This window comes from Cucurbita pepo, chromosome LG06, assembly GCF_002806865.2.
Source record: "Cucurbita pepo subsp. pepo cultivar mu-cu-16 chromosome LG06, ASM280686v2, whole genome shotgun sequence".
NCBI classification, from domain to species: Eukaryota; Viridiplantae; Streptophyta; class Magnoliopsida; order Cucurbitales; family Cucurbitaceae; genus Cucurbita; species Cucurbita pepo.
In genome coordinates, this window is record NC_036643.1 from 2,020,068 (window position 1) to 2,033,575 (window position 13,508).

Below are 13,508 nucleotides of genomic sequence, written 5' to 3' on the forward strand. Positions count from 1 at the left end.
AATTAGCTAAAATCATGAGTTTGAATGATCAGGAATAGATAGATAATTATGTGTTTGAAAATAACGAATGATTGTGTTTTTGTCAACCTAAACCACAAATCAAGGTTACATAAACGGGTGATGCGCATTTCCTAAGTAATGGAGAAGAAGACCGTAATATGCCACTGGCTAAGACAAAGGAAAGAAGTATGAGACCGAGGTGAAGAAGACATAACCAAACAAATACATAATTACCGAGCGAAAGAAAACAGATAGTTCAACCTGAACTAGAACTTATTTATTTAAACATTGTAAACGTTTGTAATAGTGAGAATATAAGATTATGGAGATGACTCAAAGACATAAATTGTAAGCTTCCTTCAAAATTTATTTCTCGTATAAATAAAGTCCTTACCGAATGATATAATGTTTCTGGATTTAGTGACGAACCTAAAATGTTATGAATGATTCGAAAGTAATCTACTACAATGGATCTATTGATTCGAATCTCTCAAATCTCTTGATCAAAAGTATAAATTTTAACCAGTTATAGTTAAAAGCACACGAGAGGTCATGGATTATCTCGGTCGGTGGATGTTACCTAAAAATGATTTACTATGGCAGCCTTCTAGCCTCCAACTACACAGCAGCAACTAATGATTTGAACATACTATTAAGGCAATTGACAATATAAAAACAACACACAGTGTATTCAACAGAATAAGATCACACAGTGTATTCAACAATCAATTCAGATGGCAACACAAACACAATAATATATTCTTGAGCTCTGTTCTTATTTCTTACTTCTCATCAAGGTGGCAGAGTTAGGGAGAAGCAATCACAGTTTCTGTAGCTTCATTTTGCATATTTTCAGATGCACCTAGAGCCAAAAGTTTTAGAGAGCAAACATGCAAGAACACAGTTGGAGACTAAAACGATTAACAACAAGGGATCCACAAAAGAAAAAGGTGAAAATTCCCCCAATCCATTTTAATACAACTAATTGCCACTGTCCACAAAACCAGATTTGAGAGCCCAGAGAGATTATTCTGCATTGCTTATACAAACAATGAGAAACGTATGTCCCGTTATAGACGGAAAAAAAAGGAAAACAAGGTCGTTGTTTACCGCACGGGCTGTTGGTTGTAATGGTTCTTATCTTTCTTTTTGGCCGCTGCAAGTCTCGCGCTCCTTGCTGCAGCCTCAACGGCAGCAGCTTTGGCAGCAGAGTCCATCTCTTTGCTAGATTTCTTCTTCTTCATGGATGTCACCTTCTTAAGCCGCTCCTTCACATCAACTGCCGATGTGTCTTCCTCCGCATCGTCATTGCCAGCAAGTTCATCTGTCCCCGTGTTAACATCGGAACTGTTTCGCTGATCCTGATCTTTAACCTCTTTCTTTTCCTTCTTTTTCTTCTTCTTGGCACTTTTCGACTCCGATGGGGCATTTTCCTTCTTTTCCCCATCTCCATTGGATTCTCCATCTCTTTTTTCTTGCACATCTGAAAATGCCAAATAAAACAAACAACAAAAGCCTTCTTCAGACAAGGTCTGCAACCTCCTTTGTTGGTAAAGAACCCACAATTAATCATATATCTTCGCCTATATTGAAGATCCATAAAAAGTCCAATGTATGAATAATTAATAACAAGATTGAAGAAGACCAAAGCAGGACAAATTCACAACCATCCAACGCAATGACTAGGAAGGGTATTCACACTCCCAAACGTGAATCCATCATCACAATAGGTACAAATGCAGCAGTTAGCTGTCAATGGTAGACAAACAAGGTGTTAACAATGCCTTAATTCGGTCGAGATATTTGTAGGGCTTCATACCCACATCTGTTCACAGTTACCAAGAATATAATATATGAACAAAGACAACATTCTTGTTGCAAACTAAAACAAAACTTTCACAAGCATACGTGGAGTACAGCTAAACTTTTAGAGCGATTAACAGGCAAGACAGGTAGGAGGGAAACAAAAACGACATCATAAGGTTTGAAACAACAAAAATTGTATTACCACGAGATTCATCTTGACTGTTGCTGTCTTTCTGGCTTACTCCAAAATCAGCCAAAAGGGCATCAAGTTCAGCAAGTTCCTTCTTCTTCCTTTCCTTCTTGGAAAGTTGCCTATCAGCCTCCTTTGGTGCCACAGAGGCTTCAGGAGCCTTCTTCACAGCTGGCTCAGGATGCACAAGAACCTCTGGTTCATGCTCATGCTCATGATCATGATCATGCTCATCCTCAAGATCATAATCAACTTCATCAAGGATGTCATCATCACTCTCACTCTCCTGCAACCAGATACCCATACTTAAGAAGGATTTTCGCAGCACTAAACAATAAAATATTTTTGGGACATGCTTACGAGCACATTTCTCACATATTTTATTCAAAAAGGTGAACGTAGGGAATTTCAATGCCTGCCCTTTGCATCTATGCATACTACTAAGTTCAAGGCTCAACCACAATAAATGGTGCTATCAAATCATGACAAACATGATAAAACACAACTGTTACGCCATTAGTTGTCATAACAACATAATCTACCTAGACTATTATCAAGGAAAGTGTGCATTCTAGCCAGCCTACCCACTAAATCAATTTCAGTATGAACAGAAACATGAGACAAACTGCAAGGAATACTCAAGTAACGGATGTTATGCTCGTTCCTTCCACTCCATATCGTTCCCTGCATATCTTATGAGCCTTATGACGCGGCTCTTCACCAAAAGCAGTATCTAAATGGGAGACAGAAAAATGGTAAAAGTATAATCCTGGGGATCATTCTCATGGCCCATTTATGGTTGTTTGAATGTACTTTCTTCCTCGTAGAACAAACCAGAAAACGAAAGATTAACATGGATATGAATAAGCTAACAGAATTCAGATACACAAGTCAGTAATATATCAGTAAGGTTCGCGAGATAAAGTCATCCAACCTCTACAATGTTCGGCCTCTCCTTGCTCTCATGAGCCTCCGAGGAGCCCCACACAGCCTGTGGCGGAGCAGTCGTGGCATAGTAATCGTCATCATCTTCATCGTCAACATCAGCCCATGATTTTGAAGTTAATGGAGCTGGTGCCCAAAAAACCTGAGGTTCGGGTTCCTTAGGCTGGGCGGACTGAGACTTAGACGACCCTTTATTCTTGCGTTCCTTGTCAGACTTCTTCTTCTTCCTGAGAGTCTCAAGGGCTGCAAAAACGTTGGTGTTGTTGATAACCAAAGAACCCTCGTCCCTCCTGCTTCCACCACCGACCATTTTCAGAAATAAAACAGATCAACCAAAGCGACGCAAAAACAATGAAATCGTAAAAACAGAAGCCAGATTACTAAAATTCCTCGAAGTTCAGGAATTCCACCAAGAATTTTATTGGCGAAACCGAATCTCCGGGCAGCGAACTGAAATCAGACAACGCCCAAGTAGTAGGTCCGACAAAGATTGAGAGAAAATATGAATCAATAAATCGCCAACAAAATTCTTGACAAGAAAAAACAAAACAGATGCAAATTTCTGGATTGATAGATCAAAGATTTGCGAGAGATTTGAGGGTGAGGCAACAGAAAATTAGGGTTTCGGGTTCTGCACAAGTCGATGATGAAAGATTACAAATAAAAGTAATAGATGGAGGGAAATTGAGGATTTGGTAAGTTTTATGATAGAAATTGAAGAGAAATCGGTGGATTATACGTTAAACGAAGATGAGAAGAGGGGTAGTGTAGGGCAACACAGAGGAGACGATAACGTAATGGAAAAGAGAAGAAAGAAAGAGAAGACTTTATAGGTGTATATTTTCGAACAAAAGGACCTCATTTTCCTTGAATTTGCACTTAGGGCAAATTCTCATTTCTTATATTTATTTACGTTCTTTGCCTACAAATTAAAAATACAATTTTTTTTTTTAATTTTATTAATACTGTTATTATTATGTTCGAAAATACTAATGAATTTTTAAAAATAATATTAAAAATTTAGAAATAATATATAAGTTGTAGCCATATCCCTCTACGTGATAGTTATATGCAGTAAGTCGTTGTTGTTGTCTTTTTGCTTACATCCACTTATAGTACTAATTTCAATTTCTCAAATCTTGCTTTCATGACTCTCTATCGAAATCTCTCTGTCCCCATACTTTAAAAAAAAAAATTATTTTACCAGGGCCAAAGGCTCGAACATACGTCTCTTAACTCACTCGTTACTGGAAAGTGAATGCCGCACAATCGCAAGTCCACTACCATAAAATATTGTGAGTAGCCTTTGTCAATAAAAAATTTTGATAATATTTTTAAATAAAATATTAATTTTTTTTCATATAAAATTAAAAATAAGGGTTTTTTTTTTTAATTTTTTTAAAGTTAAGGATGCTATTGAAATTTTATACAAATTACAATTTTTTTTGAGTTTTTATTTATTTTTTATTTTTTAATTTAGTTATTATTTATTCTGATTTTTCTTGCAATTGCCAAAGGCGGTGCCCGTCTCGTCGACCGTGTCACTCAAATTTTTCATCATGAATACGCCGCCGTTTTTACTTTTTATGCTAAAATGAATCGATAATGTTCTCGTAAAAATTTATTAAATCATATTTATAAAATTATAAATAAGAAATTCTAATTTAAATTTATAATTTAGTGTTTTTTTTTATTATTTATTTGTTAATACGAAAGGAAAGGTAATTAACGTAAGATAATTATTTTAGTATATATATATGATATAATTAAAAATAATTTTTAAAACACTGCCAAATACGATATCATTGAAACCAACTATTTCTAAAAACAAATTATTCAAATAAATAATATTTTCAATTTTTTATTTGTTTTTTTTTTATTACTAAAAGTGCAGCAACATAATTTTACTAAAATAAAGCATAAAATAAATATATTTTTAAGTCGTTAATAAAAAGTAATTCCAATTTATCAATTGTTTCGAATACTTAGAATTATTGGAATCAATAAATCTTTTTTCAAGTTCAGTGAACATAGATTAGTACTTGACACAGTCTCGTTTTTTTTTAGGTTAGAAGTTCGGATTTTTATTTCTCAATTTATCGTGTTAAAGCAAAAGACAAAATTAGCTGTCAACTGTCTCTTCAGCCATTCTTAACAGGTAACGTGCTCAGTTTTAATGTTCCTTTAAAATTTACAATATTTTACTGTTATTCCTGACGTCACAGTCAATACAACGTGACAACATAATTTAAAAAAGAAAAATTAACTCGTTCTTCGTTTTTTCTTTATTCATCTATCGAACTGAAGTATTTCACGATGATAATAAACGTTTTATATTTAGAATAATGAGATTGAAATCGAAAATCATCGACCTAGCCAAGCCGCTAAACGTGAATGGGCCGTCCGTTCATCGGCTCAGCAAAAGCACCGTATGTCACGTTAACCTTTCCCTTCTGTAATATTATTTTGACCACGTCACTTTGTACTGTTTTTTTCTAAAGTTAAAATCTGAAAACCACGCGTTGGATCAGGCGCGTATTAAATAGTTGCTTCCTCGAAGTGCATATAGTTAGCGAAAATTGTCCACGTTGCAAAAGAATAGAGCGAGTGTGTAAAGTTAACTACGCTCAGCGATTGGAAATTCCGGTTGTTTTATGGCGCCTCCGAACTCAAATCTCCGTGGCATTTTCGAAATATATTTGAAAATCAAGGGTAATCTAATCATTCCTTTAGAGGAAATAGCTTTATTTGTCATATTTTTCCGTTTAAACGGAATTTTCTTTTCTTTTCTTTTCTTTTTTTAAAAAGAATTAAATCGGTATTTCAATGAAGTCGTGTCTTCTAAGAACTCTCAAGTGAGCTTTGAATCTAGACCGTCCAATTTAAGAGGATCAATCTTGGCCGTTGATACTCTCCATGTTGGCCGGCGGAATTGTGAGCTGCATTTAATCATCGAGGGCGCGGAAGCAGGAGAGCACGATTGGCACAATAACATTCCAATCCAACGGTTAATATTACGACACGTGGCGGACCAGAACACTTAAATTTTCATTGTTTTTTTCCCAGATTTATTACACTCATTTTCCTTTTTTTTTTTTTTTTTTTTTTTTTTTTTTTTTCNNTTTTTTTTTTTTTTTTTTTCTTTTTGTTATTTTCGATATTAAACCCTTTCTCGGGGAGAACCAAAAGAAACCCTAGCTTCGTCCGTTTCTCACGGTTAAAATTAAAATATTAGGGCAAAAATTCAAAAATTGCCAAAAATTAATTGGGGAAATTGTGGAATCTATTAGGGTTTCGAACGAGATGGCTCGGATTCAAGCCCTAATTTACCATTCGGGTTTATGATCGATACCATTCGTAGACGAAGGGATTTTTGTTCGCAGTTCAATCAGTCGAGGTAGGTATATGATTTTCGTTGTCTTAATTTTATTTTTTCATGAGTTTTGGTCTATCCGAATCCATCCGAGATTACTATGAATGCATGGATAATTGGATGGGATCGCACTGCGCTTCCGTTTGATCAGAATTTTTGTTGTTGTTTTTTTTTTTTCCCCCATTTTTGGCGTGGGTTCGGTGATACAGATCTGAGAAATGTTTATATGCATGTACAATGATGGAACATGAAAATTGGGGGTTTCTGGATTGGGAGTTTTCGTTTGGGGAAGTCGATGGAAAATAGCTTAGGAAACTCACATGGTACTGATACACCGAAGAAATCGAGATCTTTGGATCTCAAGAGTTTATACGAATCAAAGGTGTCCAAAGAGGTTCAGAATAAGAGATTAAAGAGAAAGGTCCGGGCAGAGGATGGTGATGAGCAGAAGACCGAGAGGAGAAATAGGAAAACGGTGTCCCTCAGTAATTTCAGTAGTATTTATAGCAGGAGCAGGAGGTGTTTGGATGAAGTATATGATGCTGGGCTAGGTTCAAGTGGGCATGATTCTAAGAAGGCCCTGAAGTCAGAGTCAAGAGAAAAGTTAAATAGAAGTAGCGAGTTTAACAAACTTCCACTTATTTTAGATGAAAATGTTATGCAAATTCCTAAGCGTAAGAGGGGTGGTTTTGTTAGGAGAAAAAAATCTGTTGATGGTCAGATTTTGAAACCATATGGGCAATTGGATGGTAAAGCTGGTATTGTGGGTCAGATTTCTAAATCTAGTGCCAAAGATCCCAGTGATCAGGTGGAATGCTGTAAGACGAATAGAAAGCCAGGGCCTAAAGATTCAAAGGAGAAAGGGCAAAATGGGTTCAGCTCAACTCGGCATCTGAAGAAGGGTGATGGACAGGTTGATCAGTTGATTAAAGTAAATGAATCAAATTTCACTTTGCTTTTGAAGGAGGAAGGTGAGCACATTGATCATTCGGCTGTAAAACCTGCCAGTTTGTCCCCCAAAAAATCACAAAGGAATGTCAGGAAAAGAAAGATTTCTGCATCTGGGAGCAAAAGTAATTCAAAGGAGGGCGAGGCGTCGATATCGCATTCTACTAAGCGACGTGATGGCTTCCCGGAAGAAGATGAAGAGAATCTGGAGGAGAATGCTGCTAGAATGTTATCTTCAAGATTTGATCAAAATTGCACTGGGTTTTCTTCAAACCCAAAGGGTTCATTGCCACCAGCAAATGGGTTATCCTTCTTGTTGCCTCCTGGCCATCATATTGATGGTCGTGGTCTTAAGCCTGGTTCAGAATCTGCATCAGTTGATTCTGCCGGCAGAGTATTGAGGCCTAGGACGCCAAGAAAAGAAAAGAAAAGCTCACGGAAAAGACGCCATTTTTATGAAATTTTTTTTGGGGACTTGGATGCATTCTGGGTATTGAACAGGAGGATCAAAGTCTTTTGGCCTTTAGATCAAATCTGGTACTATGGGCTTGTGAATGACTATGATGACGAAAGGAAGCTTCATCATGTCAAATATGATGATCGTGATGAAGAATGGATTGATCTTCAAAATGAAAGGTTCAAACTATTGCTGCTTCCTAGTGAAGTTCCTGGTAGGGAAGAACGTAGGAAGCCGGTGGTGGGAAGTAATCCTGCTAATAAGAGAGGGAGACCAAGATCCAGGAAAGGAAAAGAAACTGACGCTGCGATCCTGGAGGATGATTGCAATACTGGTAGCTATAAGGACTCCGAGCCAATTATCTCTTGGTTGGCTCGATCTACTCAATGTAGTAAATCATCTCCCTCTCATAGTTCAAAGAGGCAGAAAACTTCCTGCCTATCTTTAAAATCGGGGTCCCAGGCAAATGAAAAGCCAGCAAATTTACGTGTTAAATTTTCAGGATTGCCAGAAAGATTAGGAGATATGGATAGGTTAGAGAAATCTGCTTCAGAAATCACCACTTGTTCTAAGACAAGCAAACTTCCTATTGTATATTTTAGGAAAAGGTTTCGCAACATAGGCACTGAAGTGTCCCTTAAGCGTGGGACAGACTATGCCTATAGAAGAAAACATGCTTCATTTTTTTCTAGTGTTGGTAAAATTGATGATTTGGAAGAACGAGATATTTCTCCCAGAAGAACGCAAACGCATAGGTTGCTATGGTGTGTTGATGATGCTGGGTTGTTACAGTTGGCTATTCCAGTGATGGAAGTGGGACAGTTGAAATTCGAATTAAGCATTCCAGAATATTCATTCCTGAATGTCACTTCTTGTGCTCAGACATTTTGGCTATTCCATCTGGCGATGTTCATCCAATATGGTACATTGACGTTACTATGGCCAAAGGTTCAATTAGAGTTGTTATTTGTGGATAATGTGGTTGGGTTGAGATTTCTCCTGTTTGAAGGTTGCTTGATGCAGGCAGTGGCTTTCATTTTTCTGGTCCTGAAAATGTTTCGATCACCCGGTAAACAGGGAAGGTATGCCGATTTTCAATGTCCCGTTACTTCTATCAGGTTCAAATTCTCCTGCCTTTTGGACATCGGAAAGCAGCTCGTGTTTGCTTTCTATAACTTCTCAGAAATGAAAAATTCCAAGTGGGTTCATCTAGACTGCCGGCTGAAGAAGTATTGCATAGTCGCAAAGCAGCTTCCATTGACTGAATGCACCTACGATAACATCAAACGGCTTCAAAATAGCAAAAGACAGTTCCATACATCTCCATTTCATGGCCGGTCTTCCGCTGTCAAGGTAGCCGTTTAGTCTATATTTTTTCTTTTTTGTTTCTTCTTCTTCTTTTATTTTTGGTTGTGCTACGAACTATATTTTTGTCCGAGCACGTTGCACTAATTTCTAATGTATTTTTTGCTTTCTCTTATCCTTGTTTTATATGATCTTCCAATCCAAGGCCAGATATTTCATCTTGTAGTAATTCCTTCAGTGTTTCTTCTCTAATCAGGTCAAACAGAAGATTAGTAGTCTTGGTATCAACCTCAAAGGAGCTGCATGCGTGAGCAATGGTCGCTCTAATCTGTGCTCCAATGAAATGAAAAGAAACTTTCCTGCTTTTGCTCTTTCTTTTACTGCTGCACCTACCTTTTTCCTTAGTTTGCATCTCAAGCTGCTAATGGAACAGTGTGTTTCTCATTTACGTTTGCAACATCACGATTCAGTTGAGCATCCAGAAAATTTTGGCAAATTGACTGTCGATGATATGTATATGGATGACTGTGCTAATAGTCTTAGTACCTCATCAAAGACGTCTGATATCTGGAATTCCTGTGCTCAGTCAGATCTAGGGACTGGTATCTCTGATTGTGAGGACGGAGATGGGGTACAGTCCTCCCAGTATAAAAGGAGTAGTCTTGTTGTTGCTGAAACTTGTGCAGGGTCTCGGGACTCGGACAAGGCTAGAAATGATGTCAAGAGGCGGATGCGATCATTGGGAAAGAACAAATCAAAGAAAGTAATACTTTTACCTAATGTGGCAAGATCTGATAATGATTCATTTTTGAATGACCTTAGTGTTGAGGTTCCATCATTTCAGCCTGTGGATGGGGAGTTGCACAGTGCTCAGCATTCTATGGATATAGCATGGAATATGAATACTGGCATCATTCCCAGCCCTAACCCAACTGCACCACGAAGCACATGGCATCGAAATAAGAATAACTCACCATTTGGATTGGTTTCACATGGATGGTCAGATGGAAAAGATTTTCTTAACAAAAGTTTGGGAAATAGGACGAAGAAACCCCGAACTCAGGTGTCCTACTTGTTGCCTTTTGGAGCTTTTGATTATAGCTCAAAGAACAGAAACTCTTACCCTAAAGCAATTCCTTTCAAGCGAATTAGAAGGGCTAGTGAGAAGAGGTTGGATGTAGCTAGTGGATCCCAAAGGAACTTAGAACTACTGTCATGTGATGCAAACGTGTTGATTACACTTGGTGATAGAGGGTGGAGAGAATGTGGGGCAAGGGTGGTATTAGAAGTCTTTGAACATAATGAATGGAAGCTTGCTGTCAAACTTTCAGGAATTACCAAATACTCTTACAAGGCTCATCAATTTTTGCAACCTGGATCTACAAATCGATATACACATGCTATGATGTGGAAGGGAGAAAAGGACTGGATTTTGGAGTTTCCAGATAGGAGTCAGTGGGCAATCTTCAAGGAGTTGCACGAGGAGTGTTACAATCGAAACATTAGAGCAGCTTCTGTTAAAAATATTCCGATCCCTGGTGTTTGCTTGATAGAGGAAAATGATGAACATGTAGCTGAGGTTGCATTTATGCGGAATCCTTCCCAGTACTTCCGGCAGGTAGAAACAGATGTTGAAATGGCTTTGAACCCAAACCGTGTCTTGTATGACATGGACAGCGACGATGAGCAGTGGATCAAGGAAAGTTCTTCGGAAGTTGGCAGTAGTAGTGGCTTGGGGGAGGTTTCAAGTGAGCTTTTCGAGAAGACGATGGATGCATTTGAGAAGGCTGCATACTCTCAGCAATGCGATGAGTTCACAGATGACGAGATAGCAGAGCTGATGAATGAAACTCTGGTTTCAGGTTCAACAAAAGCCATCTTCGAGTATTGGCAGCGGAAAAGGCGGCGGAAGGGAATGCCTTTAATTCGAAATCTTCAGGTAATGTTTTGGTCTTTAAATTCCTTCACATTATGAGTCCTCTGCATTTTCTGCTCTTCCTCGCCCGTGCTGCTGCTTTGATAGAAATAATTATCGAAAACGAAATTGGTAACAGTTATTGACCCCATGAGAGCTAAAAAATGCAAATGAGGCAGACTGATATGCCCTGCATTTATTTGGCATAAATCATTCATTATCCGTTGAAGAGGGGAACGAAACATTCTTTATAAAAGTGTGGAAACCTCTTCTTAACAGATGCGTTTTAAAACCGTGAGGCTGACGGCGATACAAAGCGGGCGAAAGCGGACAATATCCGTTAGCGGTGGGCTTGGCTGTTACAAATGGTATCAAAGCTAGACGCTGGGTGGTTTGCCAGCGAGGACACTGGGCCCTCAAGGAAGGGTAGATTGTGAGATCCCACATCGGTTGGAGAGGGGAACGCCTGAAACGTTCTTTATAGGAGTGGAAACCTCTCCCTAACAGACGTGTTTTAAAACCGTGAGGCTGACGGCGATACGTAACGGGCCAAAACAGACAATATCTATTAGCGGTGGGCTTGGGCTGTTACACCTTTTTTCCATGTCTTTCTTCTTCTCTCTCCCCTTGCGGTTGTTGATATCCAGTCTGTTATGTTAGTGGTATTTTCTTCTTTTGTGAACAATATGACTTGTTTGCATATATATCTATACATACATACACATATATATATACATACATACACATATATATATACATACATACACACATATATATATATATATTTATATTTTAAAATTGACACTACAAAAATGCATCTTGTGCTTTTTCCAGCCGCCTCTTTGGGAAACCTACCAACTGCAATTAAAAGAGTGGGAGTCTACAGTTAACAAAAACAACACCAATTTTTGCAATGGATATCACGAGAAGGCTGCATCGGTCGAGAAACCACCTATGTTTGCATTCTGTTTGAAGCCCCGTGGCCTCGAAGTCTTCAATAAAGGCTCTAAGCAAAGGTCGCAGAGGAAGTTTTCAGTGTCTGGTCATAGCAATTCTATTGCTTATAATCAGGATGGCTTTGGTAAATTCCATTGTCCATTTTTACCCGTTTCATTTAGTTATTGAACTCGAACAACTTTACGTTGAACTTCTTTCATAGTTATTGACTCTTTCGACTTGGTTGGCTTATCAGGTAGAAGATTGAATGGGTTTGCCTTTGGGGATGATAAGATGGCCTATGTAGGCCATAACTATGAGTTTGTAGAAGATCCTCCTTTGATTCACACGTCGCCCAGCTTATTTTCGCCACGACTTGAAGGCGGAATTTTGAGTAATAACGGATTGGAGAGGAGTTTTCTACCTAAACTTCATAAGAGCAAGCCCAGAAAGTATGGGGCGTGGTCATCTCCATATGACTCTATGATGGTATCTTCTTTCAATCAGAGAACGATTGGTAAGAGAGATGGGTTAAATAGGTGGAGCAACGGTTATTCCGAGCGGTCAAGCCCTCGACATTATCAGCTTGATGAATCCCAAAGGCAAATTATCGAGCAACTGGAAGGTTCCGATCTCAGTGAGTTCAGGCTCCGCGATGCATCTGGTGCTGCTCAGCACGCACGCAATATGGCTAAGCTCAAAAGAGAGAAGGCGAGACGATTACTTTACAGAGCAGACCTTGCAATTCACAAGGCAGTGGTTGCTATCATGACTGCCGAAGCAATGAAAGCTGCCTCCCAGGACGACGCCAATGGCGATGGATAGAAAAGTGAAGAAAATCCAAAACCTTAACAACCACAACTTCCTGCGATTGCTCGATCTCACTGATTTGCATCTAAATGACAAGCGGAGTAGCTCCGACAACGACAACGATTTTGTTAGTGAAGGGCTTTGTTTACACTTCTGTCAATGGTATACAGTACAGCCCCTTTTTACATTAATGTGCAGATTTAATAGCGAACTTCTGACACGACAAAAACGAGCGGGGTACGTTATGAGAATTTGTTGCTAGAGCGTCCCAGATCCACTTCCGACACGACGAAAGCGAGTCGTAAACGATGAGAATTTGTTGCTACAGCTTCCCAGATCCACAAGGAAGGGTTTTTTTTTAGGCCAGCATGATTGAGAGGGATCCTCTCATTTGAGTGGCAGAACATTGTAGTGATCAGGTTTTTAGGGTTCCCCCATATTTGTACAGTTTTCAGCTCTCCCCATATCACCTTGTTCTTTTGTTTCACTTTAAAAGCTCCCCCTCTTCTGTCCTGTTCCATCCATCAAATGAGCATCTTAGCTTCAATAATACATCATCATCTCTTCAATGCCATTCCATATTCTCTCTGTAAATACATATTCTACTGTTTATGCTATTACTACTCTGATGATCCTTCGCACAGATCTTTTTTTTTTTTCACTAGTTTTTAGTCAATTCTTCATTTTTTTGTAAGTTGTTTAGGGTGTTCTTAACCAATTCTTTTGTGTTTTGCCTCTACTCTTAGGGAAATGAGTTTTTAAGATGTTTGCACAAATGGATTATTGTAAATGATTTTAGCTGTCTCTTTTGTGATGAAAATAA

The 13,508-nt window shown here is 38.5% G+C and overlaps 2 protein-coding genes across 3 annotated transcripts; one reads left to right on the plus strand and one right to left on the minus strand.

The window, feature by feature from the left end:
• Positions 1-757: 757 nt before the first annotated feature.
• Positions 758-3,797, minus strand: LOC111797098 (nucleolin). The gene is made up of 3 exons (XM_023679994.1): positions 2,931-3,797; positions 2,009-2,282; positions 758-1,483 (listed from the first exon to the last, which is right to left on the minus strand). The coding sequence occupies exons 1-3, from the start codon at positions 3,249-3,251 to the stop codon at positions 1,107-1,109; spliced, it is 972 nt and encodes a 323-aa protein (XP_023535762.1). The 5' UTR covers positions 3,252-3,797; the 3' UTR covers positions 758-1,106.
• Positions 3,798-6,097: 2,300 nt separating this feature from the next.
• LOC111796696 lies at positions 6,098-13,328 on the plus strand. Of its 2 annotated transcripts, XM_023679435.1 has the most exons (5): positions 6,098-6,338; positions 6,524-9,072; positions 9,281-10,963; positions 11,774-12,020; positions 12,132-13,328. In XM_023679435.1, exons 2-5 carry the CDS (start codon positions 6,562-6,564, stop codon positions 12,698-12,700), a joined length of 5,010 nt encoding a protein of 1,669 aa, XP_023535203.1. In that variant the 5' UTR covers positions 6,098-6,338; positions 6,524-6,561; the 3' UTR covers positions 12,701-13,328. The 2 variants fall into 2 exon arrangements, with proteins under 2 accessions (XP_023535203.1, XP_023535204.1); XM_023679436.1 differs by lacking the exon at positions 6,098-6,338 and having other exon boundaries at positions 6,345-9,072.
• The last annotated feature ends 180 nt before the right edge of the window (positions 13,329-13,508 follow it).